Raw genomic sequence first — 19,146 nt, forward strand, 5'->3', positions numbered from 1 at the left:
GTCCAGATACCGGTCGCTGGTTTCCCTATTTAATATATCCCGGTAAATTCCACAACCTTTTAGGGATTTCAACATATTTTTTCTCTTTATCCCAAGTCTGCTACTTCTCCTCGTTCGACTTGATGTTTACATGCGCGAAGCTGGCAACATGGCCGCCACGCCAGTAATGACGTCACGAGTATAGTATGGGACGCGAACGGGACCAATAGTCTTTTAACGAAACGCGTGAAATTTGACCGCGTTAACACGCACTGTTTGTCCGCATCAACGCGGCATTTTTTTCGTGTTTCTTTTGAACGCGTCAACACGCACTGTTTGTCCGCGTTAATGGGGCAATTTTTTGCGTACGTTTCTTTTGTACGCATAGCCGCTCAATGGGCCATATTCCGCATTTGACGCTCGTCCATTTCCGGTTGTGGAGATTTAAGCCGAGGAAAACGGGATTATGGCAGAGTCTTCAAAATTTACTGTCCTCCCGTCTTTGAAACGAATCTTTCATACGTTTAGATGTAATATAGTTATGTTTATGTAATATAATTTTAAAAAGAAGCATAAACACAATGAGGGGTGTCTGTTTTATCTGTTTTTGTGACTAACGTTTCTTTAGTATAACCATGGAGTATAAATGTCAATATAAATTCTCGGTATTGCATAGGACTCTACGATCGGCGGAAGTTATTGAGCATCCTTAAACCTTTACCGGAAATACTGCCGTGCATAGAGCCCATTACGAGTGACTGTCAGTACTATACAGCCAACAGTTTGCTAGCTACCTATGCCTTCAACACGGAAATGCATATGCTACTACCTGGATGTACAAAACAGATCAGTGTCTTTAAAAACCTAAAAACGATCACATCAAGAAGAGGTGGATTAATTTTGTGTAGATCCACCTTGATGAAGAGCTGAGGATCACCGACAACACCCGCCTCTGTAGTGATCATTTTACACAGGATCGTTTTATAAACTTTCCTGTAAGACAACTGGGATTCACTGCGTGAATAGTAAAAAAGTAAAACCTTAACACATTTAAACACTTCACATCTCATCAGTCTCACGGCACGAACATTACATTACAGATCAAAAATTCCAGGCTGGTTTTCAGATTTTCGTTTTCTTTTCCATTTGTGTGGTTGGTGACATACAAATACATTGGCAATGAGGTGGTGTGCTGGTTTCTATCTAGATGAATGTTCTAGAATGATTTGCTTCTCTGTATGTGACACCACAAAAGGGAAATTAAAGTTTATTAATCTTTTATACAGCGAGTGAGACCACAACATTTGTATTTCTGAAGGGTCAACATTGCTGTTTTTGATTAGCTAAAGACCACATTTATATAGACAGTGGCTAGAAAAGTCAAAACAAATTAAATTTCCACCATCAACAATAATGAGTCAAAAGCAAAATCGGACTATGAAGTTGTCCAAGATGACATGAAGCCATTCCGTAACCACTTAATTGGTGTTTCCATGCCACGGTTTACATTTAAAGCCATGATTCACTTTTGGCTTGAGATGGGCAATTATGGGTCAAACATTTCAGTAACACCAACGTCTCTTCATGTTGTGAGATGCCAGGAACCCGATAGTCTTACGAATTACACCCTAAATGACATAATACTTTAATTCAAATCAGTTCTAGCCTCTCTAAATGCTTTCTCTGTTCTTCTCTTTCTGAATTTCCCCTATTGGCAAATGCAGTAATATTTAGGCACATTCCACAAATATGATGTCCTTTACTAAAATCCTGAGATGCACAAATCTATGGAAGCTTGTTTAAAAAACGTAATGCAACTTTCTATCTCACAATTGCAAGTCTCACAACTCTGACTCATATCGCACAAATTTCCGTGGCAGAAACACAAATCCCACGGTTTGAGGTGAAAACTATTGCATATGTATGTTAAAAGATTATATAATGTAAATGTAACCTTTTGCATTTTGTAAAGGAACATAGTTTTGGTTGTGCTTTGGCTACTAGCTGTAGCTTTACCCATTAATAGACACGGAATTGCATATAAAATAAATTCCAGTACAGCTGTTTTGGCATTCCTTTACTTCCCAAAACTTCAACAACATAATTTCGGCATCTCGGTATTTATTAACTAATAACATTGTAGGTATACTTTGTGGCTTGCTTGTATAACATTTTGTATAACGCAAACATTTTTAGTTAAAATAACCCGCATTTAGAACCGTTTCTCGTTTATGCGATCTGGCAGACATACTACTATCCAAAGTTCAGGTCTGAGCTACAGGAATGTAGTTAAAGCTCTTAAAAATGTTAATCTACAGTATCAGAGAGGATTCAACCGGCGGCTAATTGTTCACTGAGCAACTGCAACTCTCACGACACACGTCCACATTCACACCATGTGTCCCAAGCAACTCTCACACACCCAGACTGCTCTTCCCAAACCACACGGTCCTCAGACGGCTGATCGTCCCCTTTCATGCCCCGAGGTTTCAGATTTACACTCCCCAATCTGCTTTAACCGAGGACGCTGAGTCAACATTGCATAAGCGACAAGAAGTATTTTTGTTGATTCATTATAGGGACGGTTATGTAACAATCTGCTTCCAACTCTCTCCCTTTTGCATCCCCTTTTCATATCAAGTTATAAAAGTTGTTTTGAATTCGTTAGTTTTAGCCCTGGCAACCAAACACAGAAACCCTGTCATTCCCTACACATCATTCTCACTGGCCACAGATAAACATGTAAGCAAAGTTTTTCACTCAAAAACAAACTTTTAACGCCTTGCCAGCAGCTATAGGTTATAAAAGGGCACGTTGAAGCAGAAAGAAAACAAACAGGCGAATATATGTAGGCCAAAATTCCTTCCGCGTTCCCACAGATCAGACCAAATTATATCGCTCTGCATTATAGGGTGTGGAGGGGCACTGCAAGATTATACAAATCAAAGCGATCACATGGTGCATTTAAAACGCATCCTGCAGGCAATTTCGCCTCCGCGGGACGGCCTGCTTTTCACCCACTGTTCTTTCTGCCATGTCACCACAAACCCTGAACCCAAGCGTTTAAATTTGGCGTTCCGTGAGTGGTCGGTGTCTGGAAATTGTTCACATCCTGTTTACGTCGGAGATTTTCTAACCTCGAACCGCATCTGGCTGGTGAGTCCACTAGTCAAATCTGCATTTTCAGCGAGTGAAGAAAAAAAGAGAGTAGGCCACTTGTGATAAATACATATAAATGCACAGCATTGAGAAAGTTCTACTACGTGCTGAATATGAACAAAGAAGCCACTAAATATTATTATATAATCAAAATTTATTGTATTTAGCATTTAAACACATATAAACATCACACACAAATAAACTATTTACACTTGCAAATTCCAAAAATATAAACCGATCTACAGTGAACTTCATACAGAATCTAAAAAGGATGCCCTGCTGGCGTATATTGTGTATATCACTGTTGTGATACTAAGAATGCGAGGAGATACTAGTCAAAAAAGCGTATTTCTCAGACTATGACCAATGCAGGACACGGTTAATGCGGGTTGTGTTGCCTGTATTCAAGATGCTTAATGAATAATTGTATGCTATTTCTCATCTGTACAAGTTTGAAGGAATAATTCACCCCAAAACATTTCTTTCTTTCTTCATTGGAACATAAAAGCTTAAAGGATTAGTCACTTTTAAAAAACTTTTGCTGATAATTTACTCACCCCCATGTCATCAAAGATGTCCGTGTCTTTCTTTCTTCAGTCGAAAAGAAATTAGGGTTTTTGATGAAAACATTCCAGGATTTTCTCCATATAATGGACTTCAATGGGAACCAAACAGTTCAAGGTCCAAATGAGAGTTTCAGTGCAGCTTCAAAGGGCTTTAAACGACACCAGGCGATGAATAAGGGTCTTATCTAGCGAAACGATCGCTCATTTCAAAAATAAATAACAAAGTTTAAGTTTTATAAGCACAGATGTTCGCCTTGCTCTGTTCTGTGATGTGCGTTCGTTCATCAAAATGAATTAATCTTTTTTTCGAGTCAGTTGGTTCATTCAACTAACGAAAAAGAACAAAATGACTCGAAAAAAGAATGGTTGTCAATGTTGTTTGGTACATTCTTTGAAATATATTTTTTGTTCTGCAAAAGAAAGAAATGCATACAAGTTTTGAACGACATGAAGGTGAGTAAATAAAGATGGGATTTTAATTTTTGGGTGGACTATCCCTTTAAGATGTGAGTTATACGTGTTTGCTCTCCTCTCATCCACCTGTTTTTTGTCCTCCCTCTGAGATCTCTGTCTTCTCTCTCTCTCTTTCTCCACTTAATCAACGGCACTTGCAGGACCGGACCACCATGTTGGAGAGCTGTTCCACACGTGGCGTTCGGCCTAGGAAATAAACGATGGTGAGCGGCTCCAGGTCCTGGGGAACACAACACGGAGATGCTGATGCTTCTGGATTCATTTTATTATACAGCGGGAGAATCTGAAAGGAAGACAGACAGAGAAACACTGTAAATAGACACTGCATCCAACATTCAAGTGCACAAATTTGTTTGTAATCTGTTTGGCATATAACTATAATCTTTGAGATGCCACCTTTTATAATGAAACCCTTAAAGGAGTAGTTCACTTTAAAAAAAAACTTTTGCTGATAATTTACTCACCCCCATGTCATCCAAGATATCCACGTCTTTCTTTCTTCAGTCAAAAAGAAATTCGGATTTTCTCCATATAATGGACTTCAATGGGAACCAAATGGTTCAAGGTCCAAATGAGAGTTTCAGTGCAGCTTCAAAGGGCTTTAAACGACACCAGACGATGAATAAGGGTCTTATCAAGGACCCTTCGAGTCATGACTCGAAAAAAGATTTGTTCATTTTGATGAACGAGTTTGAACAGAAGAGTCACGAACGCTCATCACAGAACAGAGCAAGGCGACCATTTGTGCTTATAAAACTTAAACTTTTTATCAATTTTTTAAATGGCCGATCGTTTCGCTTGATAAGACCCTTATTCATCGCCTGGTGTCGTTTAAAGCCCTTTGAAGCTGCACTGAAACTCTCATTTGGACCTTGAACCTTTGGTTCCCATTGAAGTCCATTATATGGAGAAAATCCTGGAATGTTTCATCAAAAACCTTAATTTCTTTTCGACTGAAGAAAGAAAGACATGGACATCTTTGATGACATGGGGGTGAGTAAATTATCAGCAAAAGTTTTTAAAAAAGTGAACTACTCCTTTAACTGTCGAAGCATTCTCAGCCTGATTCATATTTACCATGTTGTAGTGGTTGTCTGCGCTCCATAAGTAAGGACAATTCCCCGCACAGAAATTTGCTTTGTAGCCTTTGGGTTCGTGGATCCACTTCCAGTTCAAGTCCCGGCGGAAATCAATATACAGAGACCTCAGACAGCAGCCCTGATCAGTCCTGGAGGAGGTAGAAGGATTGGTTGCAGTGCATTATGGGGTGTTAAAAGAGCAGTGGTCATCATTTACACTCACACTCATGTCATTCCAAACATACATGACTTTATTCCCAACGAAGAACAAATTGAATAATGCTCTGATCGCTGTTTTTTATACAAATACAATGAACGGGCAGAAGAACGCAAAAGCACCATAAAAGTAGACCTTCCGAAGTCTTGCAATAGTTTCATGCGTAAGCAACAGACTAACATTTAAGTCGCTGTTCAGACGCTCTAGCTTCCCGTGGTGAGCAACTGAACAAAGCGTGCAGGACTGCAAATCACATTTTGTGCTCTGTAGAATAAAGTTAGTCAGTTTGAAACACGTGAGGGTGAGTAAATGATGACAGAAGTTTCACTTTTGGGTGAACCATCTCTTTTAATAATTGCTGTCTACTTGCAACAAACTCTGATTGGACATAAATGTGGCTCTAATGACCATTTCTATGTTGCTTAGCAGAGAGGAAGCACTCCACATAACAAACACTCATTAAAAGAGTATTTACTTCCAGAACAGACGAGATGAATTCTGCATATCAGACGTGACACTCCCTGGGCGAGTCGCTGCATGCGTTCTGTGGGTGTGTGATGCAGTAGAATTTATTTTACATGCACACACATTAGGATCGATCCCATCTGGCTTTATGTGTCTCTTATTGTTTTTGTGTCTTGCATTAACTGGGAACTTTTGAGCTTCTAACCATGTATCAAAGGTTTACGCTCATCAAATCCTGAATATTAAGCTAAATACTGAAATCCTTCAAAGCCATTTATACTAGTTTTTTTGCATCTGTTTTTATACTAAACTCCGTTTTGAGTCGCACAGGTTAGCTTTTCTAATGTGTGATGGTAAGGAAAATACTATAGAAGCTTGTTTCAGCCATGGAATAAAAATAATACATAAAAAAAGGTAACTGGAACCAAACCGTTCAATGTCCAAATGACAGTTTCAGTGCAGCTTCAAAGGGTTGCGACACTTTAAACGAGAGTCTTAAAGAGTCTTAAGGGACGAACTCGTTCATCAAAATGAACAAATCTTTTTTAGAGTCTTTTCGTTAGTTGAATTAGCCAAATGACTCGAAAAAAGATTCGTTCATTTTTATCGAAGAGTCACGAACGCGCATCACAGAACAGAGCAAGGCGAGCATTTTTAAACAACTTAAACTTTTTTATTTATTTTTTGAATGATCAATCGTTTCGCTAGATAATACCCTTATTCATCGTCTGGTGTCGTTTAAAGCCCTTTGAAGCTGCACTGAAACTCTCATTTGTGATATATTCCGTGATATAAACTCGGATATAGACGCAGTTATGAGTTATAAAGTCAGAATTGCATCGCAATTGTGTGATGTAATTCAGAGAAAAAGAGTCAGAATTGCAAGTTTATATCTCGCAATTCTGACATTATAACTGTGATAAAAAAAGTCAGAATTGTAAGATAAAGTGTCACAATTTAAATTTTCTTTATTCTGTGGCAGAAACCAGCTTCCATATATATCTATCTCACAATTCAGATTTTGTATCTCATAATTAAAAGTTTACTCACTGTCCATATGTTTTCCTTGCCATTCCAAGTTTATATTTTACAATTTTGAGAAAGAAAGTCAGAATTGTGAGAAATAAACTTGCAATTGTGAATTCTGAACTGAGGGATATAAACTCACAAATTTTGTGGAAAAAAGTCCGAATTGTGAGACAAAGTCGCAATTACCTTTTTTTCAGTGGTGTTTTTTTCATACAGCTTAGTAATCATTATACAAAATATCTGATTCTCAATCAGAATGAAGTATTCTATAGAGAGTAATAATAAATAACATCTTTAAACACACACACACACACACACACACACACACACACACACAAAGCAATGGTGAAGAATCTTCCTGTTTATATCCAGGAACTACCAGAATATCTATCTGTCTGTCTCTCTATTTTACTTTTCCAGACTCTGCTTCATTCAAAGGCAAACAAATCAGCAATGCCAAAGATCTCAGCTTAAGTATTTGATTTGAAGTTGATTCGTTTCTGGAAGAAGATATGTAGACATGTTGCCCCATAAAATGTCTAGACTATCACATTTAGGATCATGACTTCCTTGCACTATATTTTGTGCTGCAGTTTGCATATTTGGCAGAGTAATAATAAATAACATCTTCAAACAAACACACACACACACTTGAGCTCTCTCTCTGTACCGTGTGCATATGGAAGTGTCTGCCGCTGATCTCTTCTTGCGGTTCTTCTTGGTGGGGTTGTCCAGGCGGTCGGTGGGCAGCAGGGTTAGGATCAAATGTGGGGTTTTTGTGCTGAATTCAATCTGTCCTTTAGTCACACCTGGTCTTCTGTTCTGCTTTATAAGGTCGTCATCAATGCCTGGGAAGGAATCGACCCAACATCTCAATAACAACAAATGATGCCAGAGTTCTTCCTACTAAAAAGTATCCCTTTTAGTCTTAATTTTAAACAAAGTATTTATGTTTTAAACTTTCTTTGTGATGAAAAAGAGTGCTTGGATTAGATTTTTTTTAAATATATAATGCAAGAATATTCATACTTTTTAACTGTAACTCAAGCATTAATTCTACACTCTAAACAATGCTGGGTTGTTTGAACCCAAATTTGGGTAAAATATGGACAAACCCAAATGTTTGGTTAAAATGTCACTTCAAATTTTAACCCAACTTCAACTTTCACTTTAAATTTTTGGCGTGCTATCAAGACGCATAATCGCCTTTCAGCGTGTTTATGAACGCCGTTGACTTAACGTTATATAAATATATGACTTACCTCAACCCCGTCCCTAAACCTAACCGTCACTGGGGTTAATGGCATTTATGACTGGACATTTGACGGCATGTTCAGACACGCGGAATGACGCGGACGTTAATGGCGTAGACATATACACGCGGATAGCTCAAAATGCGTAGAGATAACACGCCACCTGACTCGAAAGTGGCGTATATGTTTACGCAAAAGTCACGATGTCATGTTGCTTTCAACTGTAAATTTTTTTTTATTGCATTTTTAACCCAACATTTGGGTTTGTCCATATTTAACCCAAATTTGGGTTCAAACAACCCAGCATTTTATAGAGTGTATAACTCTGTAATTTTTCTAAGACAAATAAATGAAACAAAACATTTCGAATAATGAGAAAATGACCTGCAAATCTGGCTTCCAACTCTTCACTCTTGTTAGGGACAATATTGTTTGTGGAGGGGACGAATGTACAGCAGGGACAGTGAACGCTGATCTTGAGCCCAAGGTTTCTCTCTAAGAGTGAAAAAGAGATTATATTTCCTCCTTCATGACTTCCTCTGCTTCATCAAGACATAAATATATGCTGAAACGTCTGGATGAACTCACTGACCTCTGAACGCCATCCACTCCTTCACAGTCTCCGTGACGTCGACAGAAAGCCACGCCCCCTTGGCACGAGGCTCTACGGTTCTGGAGTCAATGTACCTCTGGGACGGGGCCGTCACATCCTCCGATTTGAGAATCTGTGGGTGTGAAGGGAAACAAACCACAAGCTTATTTGACTTGCCCATTCATTCATCTGCTGTTCTATATCTTTCACTGTACACATCATGATGTGATGAAACAAACCCTTGCAGATGCAGTCGCTATACAGACTCAAGGCTTTTGTCTGGAAAAACCACATTACCTGGTATATTTCCACACGCTGCTCTCTGGTGCGCGCCTGTGGGTTTGGAGCTCTGAAGATGCGAAATTCTGCTTTGACCAAAGTACTGGAATTTCGCTCCACGTTGGTGACGTCGAAGCCCACTATCCTGAAGTACGGGCTCTGAGGAACCGGGTTGATTGAGTCTGTGGAACAAACGCAGGATTCACTTTGGCCTTATTTACACTTTGTGGTCTGAGCGTGGTTTTCAGAGGGTCAACCTCAAGGAAATAAACCTTGCTTTAGTGCCAAAACAGCAGATGACTAACCCCTTTTAGCCTCTCAGAGGCCTCATTGAACTTTAGCTGACTTATTATTAGCAACAAAGCTGGATATTATAGGTAGGCCTACACTATTTGATAGCTTTCAGATTAAGCATATTTTACTCCCAACTTATCAGTAATGTACTTAGTGTCTTTTTATAACTCCCATTCATTTTAATGGTGTTTCTTCGCAGATAATCATTTCTGTGATACAGCAATATGTGCTTATTCATTTTTTTTAAATGTTGCATTACAGTTGTATTTTTGCTATAAAACAATAAATAACTAGAGACAAACCGATAATCTGTATTCACAAGAAAAATAGCTTAATGTATTCAAACAAGGACAAAAAGTTAGTTCGCAAAACAAATTTGCATAAATATAATGGCATAATAAATACTGTTGCTTTTTAATGACCATGTAAACAACAACCCAGAAATGAACAAAAGCTAAAAATCGGTTCTGCATATCAGTAGCCTATTGTACATAAAAATAATTATATCATATATCATAGTGTGTATGTATGTATGCATCTATCTATATTGTAAAATTATTATGTTGGTAATATTATTACTATTTATATTGACAAGAAAATAAAAAATATATATGTATTGAAATTATTTTCTTACTTTTTTTAGGGTGAAAAATAACCTAAGAATGTTCTTTGACAATGGTTCATGTTCAGTCAATCTAATGAATGATCTTCTTTAAACACTTTTTTTTTTCCCGAAACACAACCAAATCGGATGGCCAAATTAACTGATGCTCTAAAATGAAGGTTTAACTACACAGTACACACCCAGAACCCAATGCATTTTTAAATGGTGCATTAATGCGCCATCTCCGATAAAAAAGCGTATCACTCACTCGTGTCTGTGCGCAGTGGCATCATATTGACCCGCTGCACCTCTTTGGCGTAATAGTCCTCCTCGCTGCTCTCCCGCTCGCACGCGCTTTCGGCCTGGCGCGCGCGCTCCTTCAGCAGCTCCTTCGTGCTGTTGTAAAGTAACATCACCTCCACCGGGACCGATGGTTGCGTGCTGGCTTCGGGGTCCGGTGGACTGCGGATGCGTAGCTTGCTCAGAATCTGTCCGCGCACCGCCTCGATCCTTTTGGATTTGTGGTCGTCCAAGTTGTAGGAATGGCACGTGGAGAATCCTTCCGCAGACACGGACAGTTTGAGAACGAGCAAAGTTAGATTGATGAACCACATGGTTGATTGACAGATGAGAGAAGCGCTCCTCTATAACGCCCGGTCACTGGATGTCCTCGGGGAGCGCGCGCACTGAGCGCGTCTCTTGCAATGGGACAAACCCAAAGTGCGTAGGCTGCGCTGCTCGCGCTCTGTGTTGTTCACCAGGTGAATGAGCTCCTCTGCTGACAGATACGAGCTTTTACCTCCTCATACACTGCCTGACATATAATTTGTGTTACTCGTATAATCTATTTCTGGTCAAAATCAAGAACGAAGATTGCGCAGAGGACACTAGCCGAGTTCACTCTGTGAATTTAAAGCAATTTCAAGGAGGTCAGTTTTATCTTAAAGGCATTTTTCTAGCCTATAAGGTTCGTCTTATGTAGGCTAACTAAAACTATTAAACAAATGTCTTAAAACTCTTTTAAACAGGCTTTTTTATATCTGTAATCTACATGTAAACAAAATTAAAATACAATAAAGTGGAACAAGCTCCTAATTATGTGTTGTAGCTATACCCACTGTAAAAAAAAAAAAAAAAAAAAAAAAGTTGGTGCTTTAAATTTTTAAGAACAGGTAACTTGGATATTTAAGTAAATTCAACTTAAATTACATTAAACTGACATAAAAATTTGAGTTGTTTGAATTGCTTGTTTTGATGAGTTAAAGCAATGCAAAAACATGTCATATTGATAATATGATTTTTTTTGGTGTATAACCTTCTCAGGTGTCAACTATTTCAGTTTTGGATGTTACAAAATGTTTGAGAAGCTTTTTTTTCCTGAAAACATGTTAAATTTAAACAGTTTAGTATATACTTTCTAAGACCCCCAAGTGTTTGTTTTGATTTTTTTATGGTTCAAACCCTCCCAAAAAGCCAAGAGCTACCTTAGGTAAAGCAAATGTGAGATATTGGACTGATATCTGTGCATGTTGTAATGACAAGCATACATTTGTCCATTATTACAGACCATCCCAATTATATTAGTCTCTATGGAGTCTATAAACACAGCCTTTCCATCATGCTTCCCAGGATTTTAAGTATTTACCGGTAAGGTAATAAACAGTACAGTTCCTCATGCTCGTCTGGTCTCCAATGATTCAGAGAGAAACTCCAAGTGCTGTTTTGAATTCTTGTGGTTTGTCTTGGAGCTTTAGCGAGGACCGCTAGTATTTCTTTTAAAGTGACTCTCCAGCTCCTTTCCCATGATAACTATAAGAGATCAGGTCAGATTTTATTTCTCTTTTCTCACAGCCCCGAGTCAAGACGCAGATCTGCCATCCAAATGTTCAATCAAGACCTTGAAGTTGCTTTAGGAAAATGAAATTATCCCATGACAAAGACTGACTGTCTCTCCAGCAGCATAAAGTTGAACTGGATTTAATATAAACAAAATGAGCAAAAGCTAGTATAGGTATGGCCTACCAGAATACATCTTTTGCGAAGAGTAATCCATTTCAAGGGAGAGAAAGGGGGGAAATGACAAGACCATCTACAAAAACGTCAGAAGTCAAAGAGAGTCTTTGAAGGTGTGAACTTAACTACCCGGCTGTAATTAAAAACACAACCCTCTTTGGGTTTCAGAGCTACCAAAAACATCTCTTCAACAAAACAAGTCCCTAAAGTTTTCTGAAGTCTTCAGAGGAAGAAAACACAGAGCAGCTGTGTGTGGGAGAGAGAGAGAGAGAAAGAGAGAGAGAGAGAGAGAGAGAGAGAGAACTACAAGGGTGAATGACAAAATAAGATGTCTGAGATGATAAAAAGGAGAAATTTAATCCTTATGAATTGAACACCCTGTAACACCCTTGATGTTCCTGGTCAAAAATGACCGGACTTTTAAAAAGTGCTTGTTTAATCTAATCAATTTAATCAAGTTGTTTTCTTTCAACATTTACATTTAGTCATTTGACCAAGTGAGTCATCATGAAGAGGCAAAAACAACGCAAGTGCTCAAAATACAAAGTTCAGACATTGCACGGGGTAGCATAAGCCAGATAAGCAAGGATTATTAAGGATTATTAAGGATTATTATTTAGGATTATTAGCAAGGATTATTAAGGAAGTTTGTTTTCAAATGCTTTTATTTTGTACAAAATGGAACAAAGTCACACTTGTGGTTTTCCAGGTCAAAAATGACCGGTCTACAAAAAAAAAAAAATAAAAATAAAAATAAAAATTGTGAATCTCTTGTTATGCTATATAAATTCAATCTTTTTGTCAAACTGTTTTCTTTTTGGAACTAATTGATTAGGCCTCACTGACTAACAAGTGTAACAAGGTGAGAAAAAAGTACAAAAATTAAGCAAAAGAATTTGGGAAATAGTTATCTCCTGTGTGAGCTAAGGCTGTAGGGTTTAGTCCAATCAATGCGATAACATTAACTAACATTTTTTGGGGAAAAAAACTGGCCGGGTCAAAATGACCCGAACACAACATAAGGTTCAATACGTCAAAGCTCTTAGAAACATTACAAACCATTTGATTAATTTAACTCAAGTAAACTGGTGTAAACACTGAGTAAAAGTTCTAACACTCTTTGCACAATGAATACATTTGAGGTGTAGGACAACCTTAACAAATTTTAAGTTAAATAATATTTCATATTTTTGAGACATGAATTATTAGTTTTGTTAGGATTGCTCTGTTTCACCTGAAAATAAATGATGTATTATTTTTTTTAAAAAGGACAAGATATGTTCAATATTAAGTAAGAAATAATAATTAAATATTCCAAACACATATACATTATATATATATATATATATATAACAATTTCTTTTTCAAGAAATTTAACAAGATTTTATTTTAACTATCAAGACAAAAGTATCCAAATTAAAGGAGTAGTTCACTTAAAAAAACCTTAAGCTGATAGTTTACTCACCCACATGTCATCCAAGATGTCCATGTCTTTGTCCATGTTTTTCAGTCGAAAAGAAATTAAGGTTTTTGATGAAAGCATTCCAGAATTTTTTTCTCCATATAATGGACTTTATTCATTATATTCATTAACTGACTACAAAGACAGTATCAGTGCAGCTTCAAAGGGATTTAAATGACACCAGACATCAAAATGAACAAATCTTTTTTTCAAGTCATTTGGTTAATTCAACAAACAAAATGAACGAAATGACTCGAAAAAAGATTTGTTAATTTTGATGAACGAGTTTGAACAGGAGAGTCACGAACACGCCTCAGAGAACAGAGTAAGGCGAGCATTTGTGCTTATAAAACTTAAACTTTTTTATTTTTGAAATGAGCGATCGTTTTGCTTGATAAGACCCTTATTCATCATCTGGAATCATTTAAAGCCCTTTGAAGCTGCACTGAAACTCTCATTTGGACCTTGAACCGTTTGGTTCCCAATGTTTTCATCAAAAACCTTAATTTCTTTTCGACTGAAGAAAGAAAGAAAGACGTGGACAACTTGGATAACATGGGGGTGAGTAAATTATCAGCAAAAGTTTTTTTTTAAAGTGAACTAATCCTTTAACTGATATATAAATATATTTTTATTTATTTGTTTGAACATTTTAGTGTTAAATATTACATAAAAAATATAATAATACAGTAATAATGTTTGGCAGCGTTGTTATAAAAAGTCACCAACACAAAGCTGCAGAAGTCTATTTAGCAGTTTTCCAGTGAAAAGTAATGTGAGTAATTCTCACAGACGGCCTTTTCCAGATGCCTTCATTGCATAACAATGGTGACACTTTTTTGGAATCTTTCCTTTCCAAGTGTTTCCAAGCAGCCGTCAGACGTTTAACAAAAAATCTTTACAAATAGTCAAATATTCACCACTGCAGGATGAAATTACAGACCAACTGTTTCTTAATTTGTTTACCTTGGAAATAAGACAATGTGCTTTTCTAATCCAATCTTTTCCATCATGAATTTAACAGAGCCATTTAAAAAAAAAAGAACCTCTGGGCACATTTAAAATAGATTTACTGGATATTAACTTCACCTTCTATTTTGTTTCCTGGAGAAAAATGATAGATATCCAAGGCCTCAATCAAAGCTTTCACATCCTTTCATTTTAGGTACACCCTTCCTTACTTTACTTCCGCTCCCTATCTTTCTTCTCATTTTTAATTACAGTTCACCATCCACATGATCGTTAATCTGTCAAAAACAACTTTGTAGCTGCTCTCTCCACCTCTCCATTATGACTTTATTATAGTTTGGCCAAGAGGGCTGTAATTGAACTTTAAGTGAAGGCAGAAGGTAGGCTACAAGACACCAAAAGCCTTGAGAAACGACATTAGAAACCCCACGAAAAATACACCAGAGGGCTGGAATTTTTCATCATTCCAGCTATTTTCTTGTTCAAACATGAATTCAACGTTTGATATCTGATACTGAATCTGAGGAAACGTGGACTAAGTAACCTGACGTGGACGCGGAGTCTCGAGCGCCACCCGGCGGCCGCGGGGGATGAAAGGCCGCTCTGGTGGTTAGTTGCGGTATTGCAATATAAGATTTAAAAATAGAGACCTCGAAAACAGCTTATGCTGTTTCTTTCCTTCAACCTCCCTTAAACTAAATATAGTCCCTGCCTTGCCACGTCATCTTGCTCTCACAGAGCTTTCTTTGTGACATGAAAGTCTTTGGCACAGTTTGTTCCAAGAAACTACTAAAGCTGACCTAGATAATCTCAAGAAAGAGCAGTTGATAAACAGCTAGCAGTTATTCCATGGTTCAGAATATATATTATAATTATTAGTATAATAATAGTATTGTCATGTTAAAAAAAAAACAAAGGTAATTTTTAAGAAACGGATTAAATAAGAATATAATGCATTTATAAAAACCTCACAATAAAATCTTGGTTTTAAAATCAGTATTATTTCATCTCAATTTCCATAACTTGAAAATACACAAGCATATGTTATAATTAAATGTTTAAACTTAAATTATTTTCTCTCTCTCTCTCTCTCGCTCTCTCTCTCTCTCTCTCTCTCTCTCTCTCTCTCTCTCTCTCTCTCTATATATATATATATATAAAATAGAATAATAAACATAAAAATAAAGATTATTATTATTATTATGAGGTCACACCAACAGGTAATAGAAGATGATTTGTACATTTAATTAAGTGCAAAATTAAGAGTTAAGACTAGAGTAAATTAATACAAATTTATTTAATATTTAACAAAGCACAAACAATGACAGAAACAACACAAAGTAAATTCAATGAGAAAGTAGTTGAACATGTCTGTGTAAATCAGAATAACTAGTGAATTACGGTATGGTGTTTTTCTCCATCCTCCTCCTCTTCTGAAGAAGAAGAAAACGGCACCCCAGATATCTAAAAGAAACATTTGGCTCCAATAAACAGTCTAGATCTTCTCTTCTGGGATGGGTGCAGCCGCTCGATCTACTCGCCTTCATCGAGTAACATGTTGGGAACCCCTTTGGAGATGGGGAACTCTCTGCCAGATTCAGGACACTGTAAACATCCCTCTATAACCTCAACCTGCCAGGAGAGAACACTGCTTTTAGCACTAAATCACTTCAACAAAGTTCATTAAATCAAATATTTAACGTTTTTGTGATTTTCATTTTTATTTTTTGCCAATGAAGCCTAAGCCCTTGTTTTCAATTATTTAAAATGCTTTTGGTCACAATAAACTAGAAACAAAGTGAATCAACACTACAACTGAATTAGCAAACTTTGTGAATTATTGGCCATGACAATATTACACTATACTTTTTTTTTTTACTTACCTTGACATTAACATTTCTGAAAACTAGTTAACACTGCTGCATGATTGTTTCTAATAATGGAGTGACTCAATTTATATATATTTTTTTCTGACCAACAGAATCAATTTCTTGACATTTTTTTTCTTGTGCTATTGGGGCAAATGGAAATGGCCAATTTATATTTGATGTAGTTTCCCGAACTATGAGAATTTACAAGCTTTTTTTTGAACCTCAGAAATGTGAAAATGATCCATAGGGAACTATACTGAGAAATGTATGACTTTCTATGAGTGTAGGTTCTTTCAAAAAGGCTGTTCATCTGACGTGTCTCACCTCTAGAAGAATTCTGTGAACTTTGCGCAGAAAATCCTCATCATTTTCATAGTTTGGTATGAGTGTGCTGGGCAGGTCCTGAGATTGTCCCAGCTGTTAAAAACACCCATCAGCTTAATGGTGCAATGGGACACATATATCATGCACAGACAAAAACCTCATGCTTTCTAAACAGTACTTACCGTAAAGTTGTGAAAAAAAAATCACCCTTCTTAATGAATTATAATTAAAATTGTATAAAGCGTTTTCACTCACCCACTCTGCTGCCTGGATCAAGGCGCTCCACTCCAGCTTAGGGATCATCCGGCTCACAAACTGAGCATTGAACTCCAACTCGTTCACTTTCACTTCTGTTGCCTTCAAGACAGAACAAGACAACGATTTGTCATAAACCTAACCATAAGTACACATTTTTATTTTTATTCATTTCTTTATTGTTAACATAAAGAAGGCTTTTGGTTGTAGTAGGCCATGTTTATCAGCGTGAAATCTCTTTATTTGGGCAGTTGACATTTCAACCAGTGACAGTAGAGCGACATGCTCTGACACTATTGTAATTTTTTTTTATCCATTTAATTAATTTTTGCATTTAAGCAGTTGTTACGAGCTCATAGTAATTCAGAAACATCATGTAACTTGTTTGACACATTGCAGGAGAAACGCTACTTCAAAACAGCGATTATTCGTTTGTTAAAGTTAGTCACCTACAATATTTTAAAAATAAAAGTTACATTGACATGTAAATATAGCATTTCTTTAACTTGGATTTTTGAGTCCACAGAAAAAAAGCATTTAAGTGCTATTAAATTACTACTGCATGTTGTATTCATGTGTAACTTATATGCCTTTCCAGTGGTGGAATGTAACGAAGTACAAATACTTCGTTACTTTACTTAAGTACATTTTTCACGTATCTTTACTTTACTTAAGTACAATAAATAGTGCCTACTTTTTACTTTTACTTCGTTACATTTTGCAGCAATTATTATACTTTCTACTCCACTACATTTCTACAACTTCTGTTACATTTTCGTTACATTTTCTGATCAGTTTTTCCCCTGCCAAAACGTAATCTGACCGTCGAGCCCGTTCTCATCCTAAAGCGCCATATCGGACGCTTTTGCAAAAGCGTAAATATCCAACGCACATGGCACCCTTTAACGTGAAATGAGACGCAGATATATTTGGGCAGATGGCGCCCCCTAGTGGTCTAACCCTTACACCAGTGACGTTTGGTTGCCATAGATACAGTATATCAACCCGGCAGTATATCAACAGCACGGCCGGTCACACTAAATGCGTCTCACACGCAGTGTGTTTATCGTGCAACTCATACGCGAAAATTTGTTTTTACGTGCATAGGAAACACACCGTGTGTAATATATGTTTGGTTTGGTTAGGATTATGGCAAGCCAAGAGGTTCAGAATTACACCATAAATGAATCGCGTTTACTGCCAAACATATTAACATATAGTAAGGATAAGCATGATATTGCCTAATTGCAAGCTTGTTTCAGAAATGGTGACGTTTTTTTCCATCATTATTGAACATCATTATAGGAGTAGGCTATTAGGTTGAATGAGTTAGAATTAAATGTTTTATTAATCATTAGAAAATAGACATTAAGATAATAAATTGTTATGCAAGTACTTTTACTTTTAATACTTAAAGTACATTTAAAATAAAGTACTTTTTACTTTTTACTTAAGTATGGTTGTCATTGTGTTACTTCTACTTTTACTAAAGTAAATATTTATCTGGGTATTTGTACTTTTACTTAAGTACTGAGATTCAGTACTTCCTCCACCACTGTGCCTTTCTGATAAATAAACAGTAGCTAATAAAAAACACTGTACGTCAATCTTACCTTGATAACAAGTGGATATCCTTTAACCACGCCTTTCACGTGCGATGTTAACATGTTATGCGTTAACAGCTTCATTTCGGCGGAATGTGGCGATATATTTCAGGACCAAAGCACGAAAGTTTGAAGATTAAAGAAGCGTTGAATTACAAACATAAGCATAACAACCACATGCGTTTTCGGCGATGACTGTGTGCAACCCCTAAAACAAACTCCCCGAGAAACAAAGTGCGGTGTATTTGGTTCCGCGCGTGGTGTGATTTCAGGGCTGACTAGATTTTATTTTTTTAAAACATGTTTTTAAGTTGAATAGAAAAATCGGTAATAATAGAACTATATATTAGTGACTGAGTTGTTGAGTTTAAAGCACAATTACACAAACGCGTTTCTTTGGTGGTTCTGAATAATGATTCCAAACGTCTTGTTCAAAACCATTTTTGTAAACACAAACCTACACTAGCATACTTTCCGGCAAGAATCGACATAATTATGAAGACTGACTGTATTAACAAGTTTGATAATGAGTTCTTTTTGATAACTGTTTATAACTGGGATATTTAGTGTCAGACTCCAAGTAATAGCTATGTTTACCCCATTTGTATTTATTTACTGTGAGCCATGTTATGTAAAACTATAAAATGTTTTTAAAAAA

At 36.8% G+C, this 19,146-nt stretch overlaps 2 protein-coding genes across 2 annotated transcripts; both read right to left on the reverse strand.

The window, feature by feature from the left end:
• Positions 1-3,453: 3,453 nt before the first annotated feature.
• tgfb5 (transforming growth factor, beta 5) lies at positions 3,454-10,741 on the reverse strand. The gene is made up of 7 exons (XM_039648513.2): positions 10,259-10,741; positions 9,111-9,274; positions 8,814-8,946; positions 8,606-8,716; positions 7,639-7,816; positions 5,256-5,406; positions 3,454-4,461 (listed from the first exon to the last, which is right to left on the reverse strand). The coding sequence occupies exons 1-7, from the start codon at positions 10,602-10,604 to the stop codon at positions 4,303-4,305; spliced, it is 1,242 nt and encodes a 413-aa protein (XP_039504447.1). The 5' UTR covers positions 10,605-10,741; the 3' UTR covers positions 3,454-4,302.
• A 4,971-nt stretch (positions 10,742-15,712) lies between these two features.
• On the reverse strand, positions 15,713-18,713 carry trmt112 (tRNA methyltransferase activator subunit 11-2). The gene is made up of 4 exons (XM_039648466.2): positions 18,498-18,713; positions 16,885-16,986; positions 16,630-16,722; positions 15,713-16,066 (listed from the first exon to the last, which is right to left on the reverse strand). Exons 1-4 carry the CDS (start codon positions 18,570-18,572, stop codon positions 15,968-15,970), a joined length of 369 nt encoding a protein of 122 aa, XP_039504400.1. The 5' UTR covers positions 18,573-18,713; the 3' UTR covers positions 15,713-15,967.
• Between the last annotated feature and the right edge of the window lie 433 nt (positions 18,714-19,146).

This window comes from Pimephales promelas, chromosome 9, assembly GCF_988280905.1.
Source record: "Pimephales promelas chromosome 9, fPimPro1.hap1.1, whole genome shotgun sequence".
Lineage (NCBI taxonomy): Eukaryota > Metazoa > Chordata > Actinopteri > Cypriniformes > Leuciscidae > Pimephales > Pimephales promelas.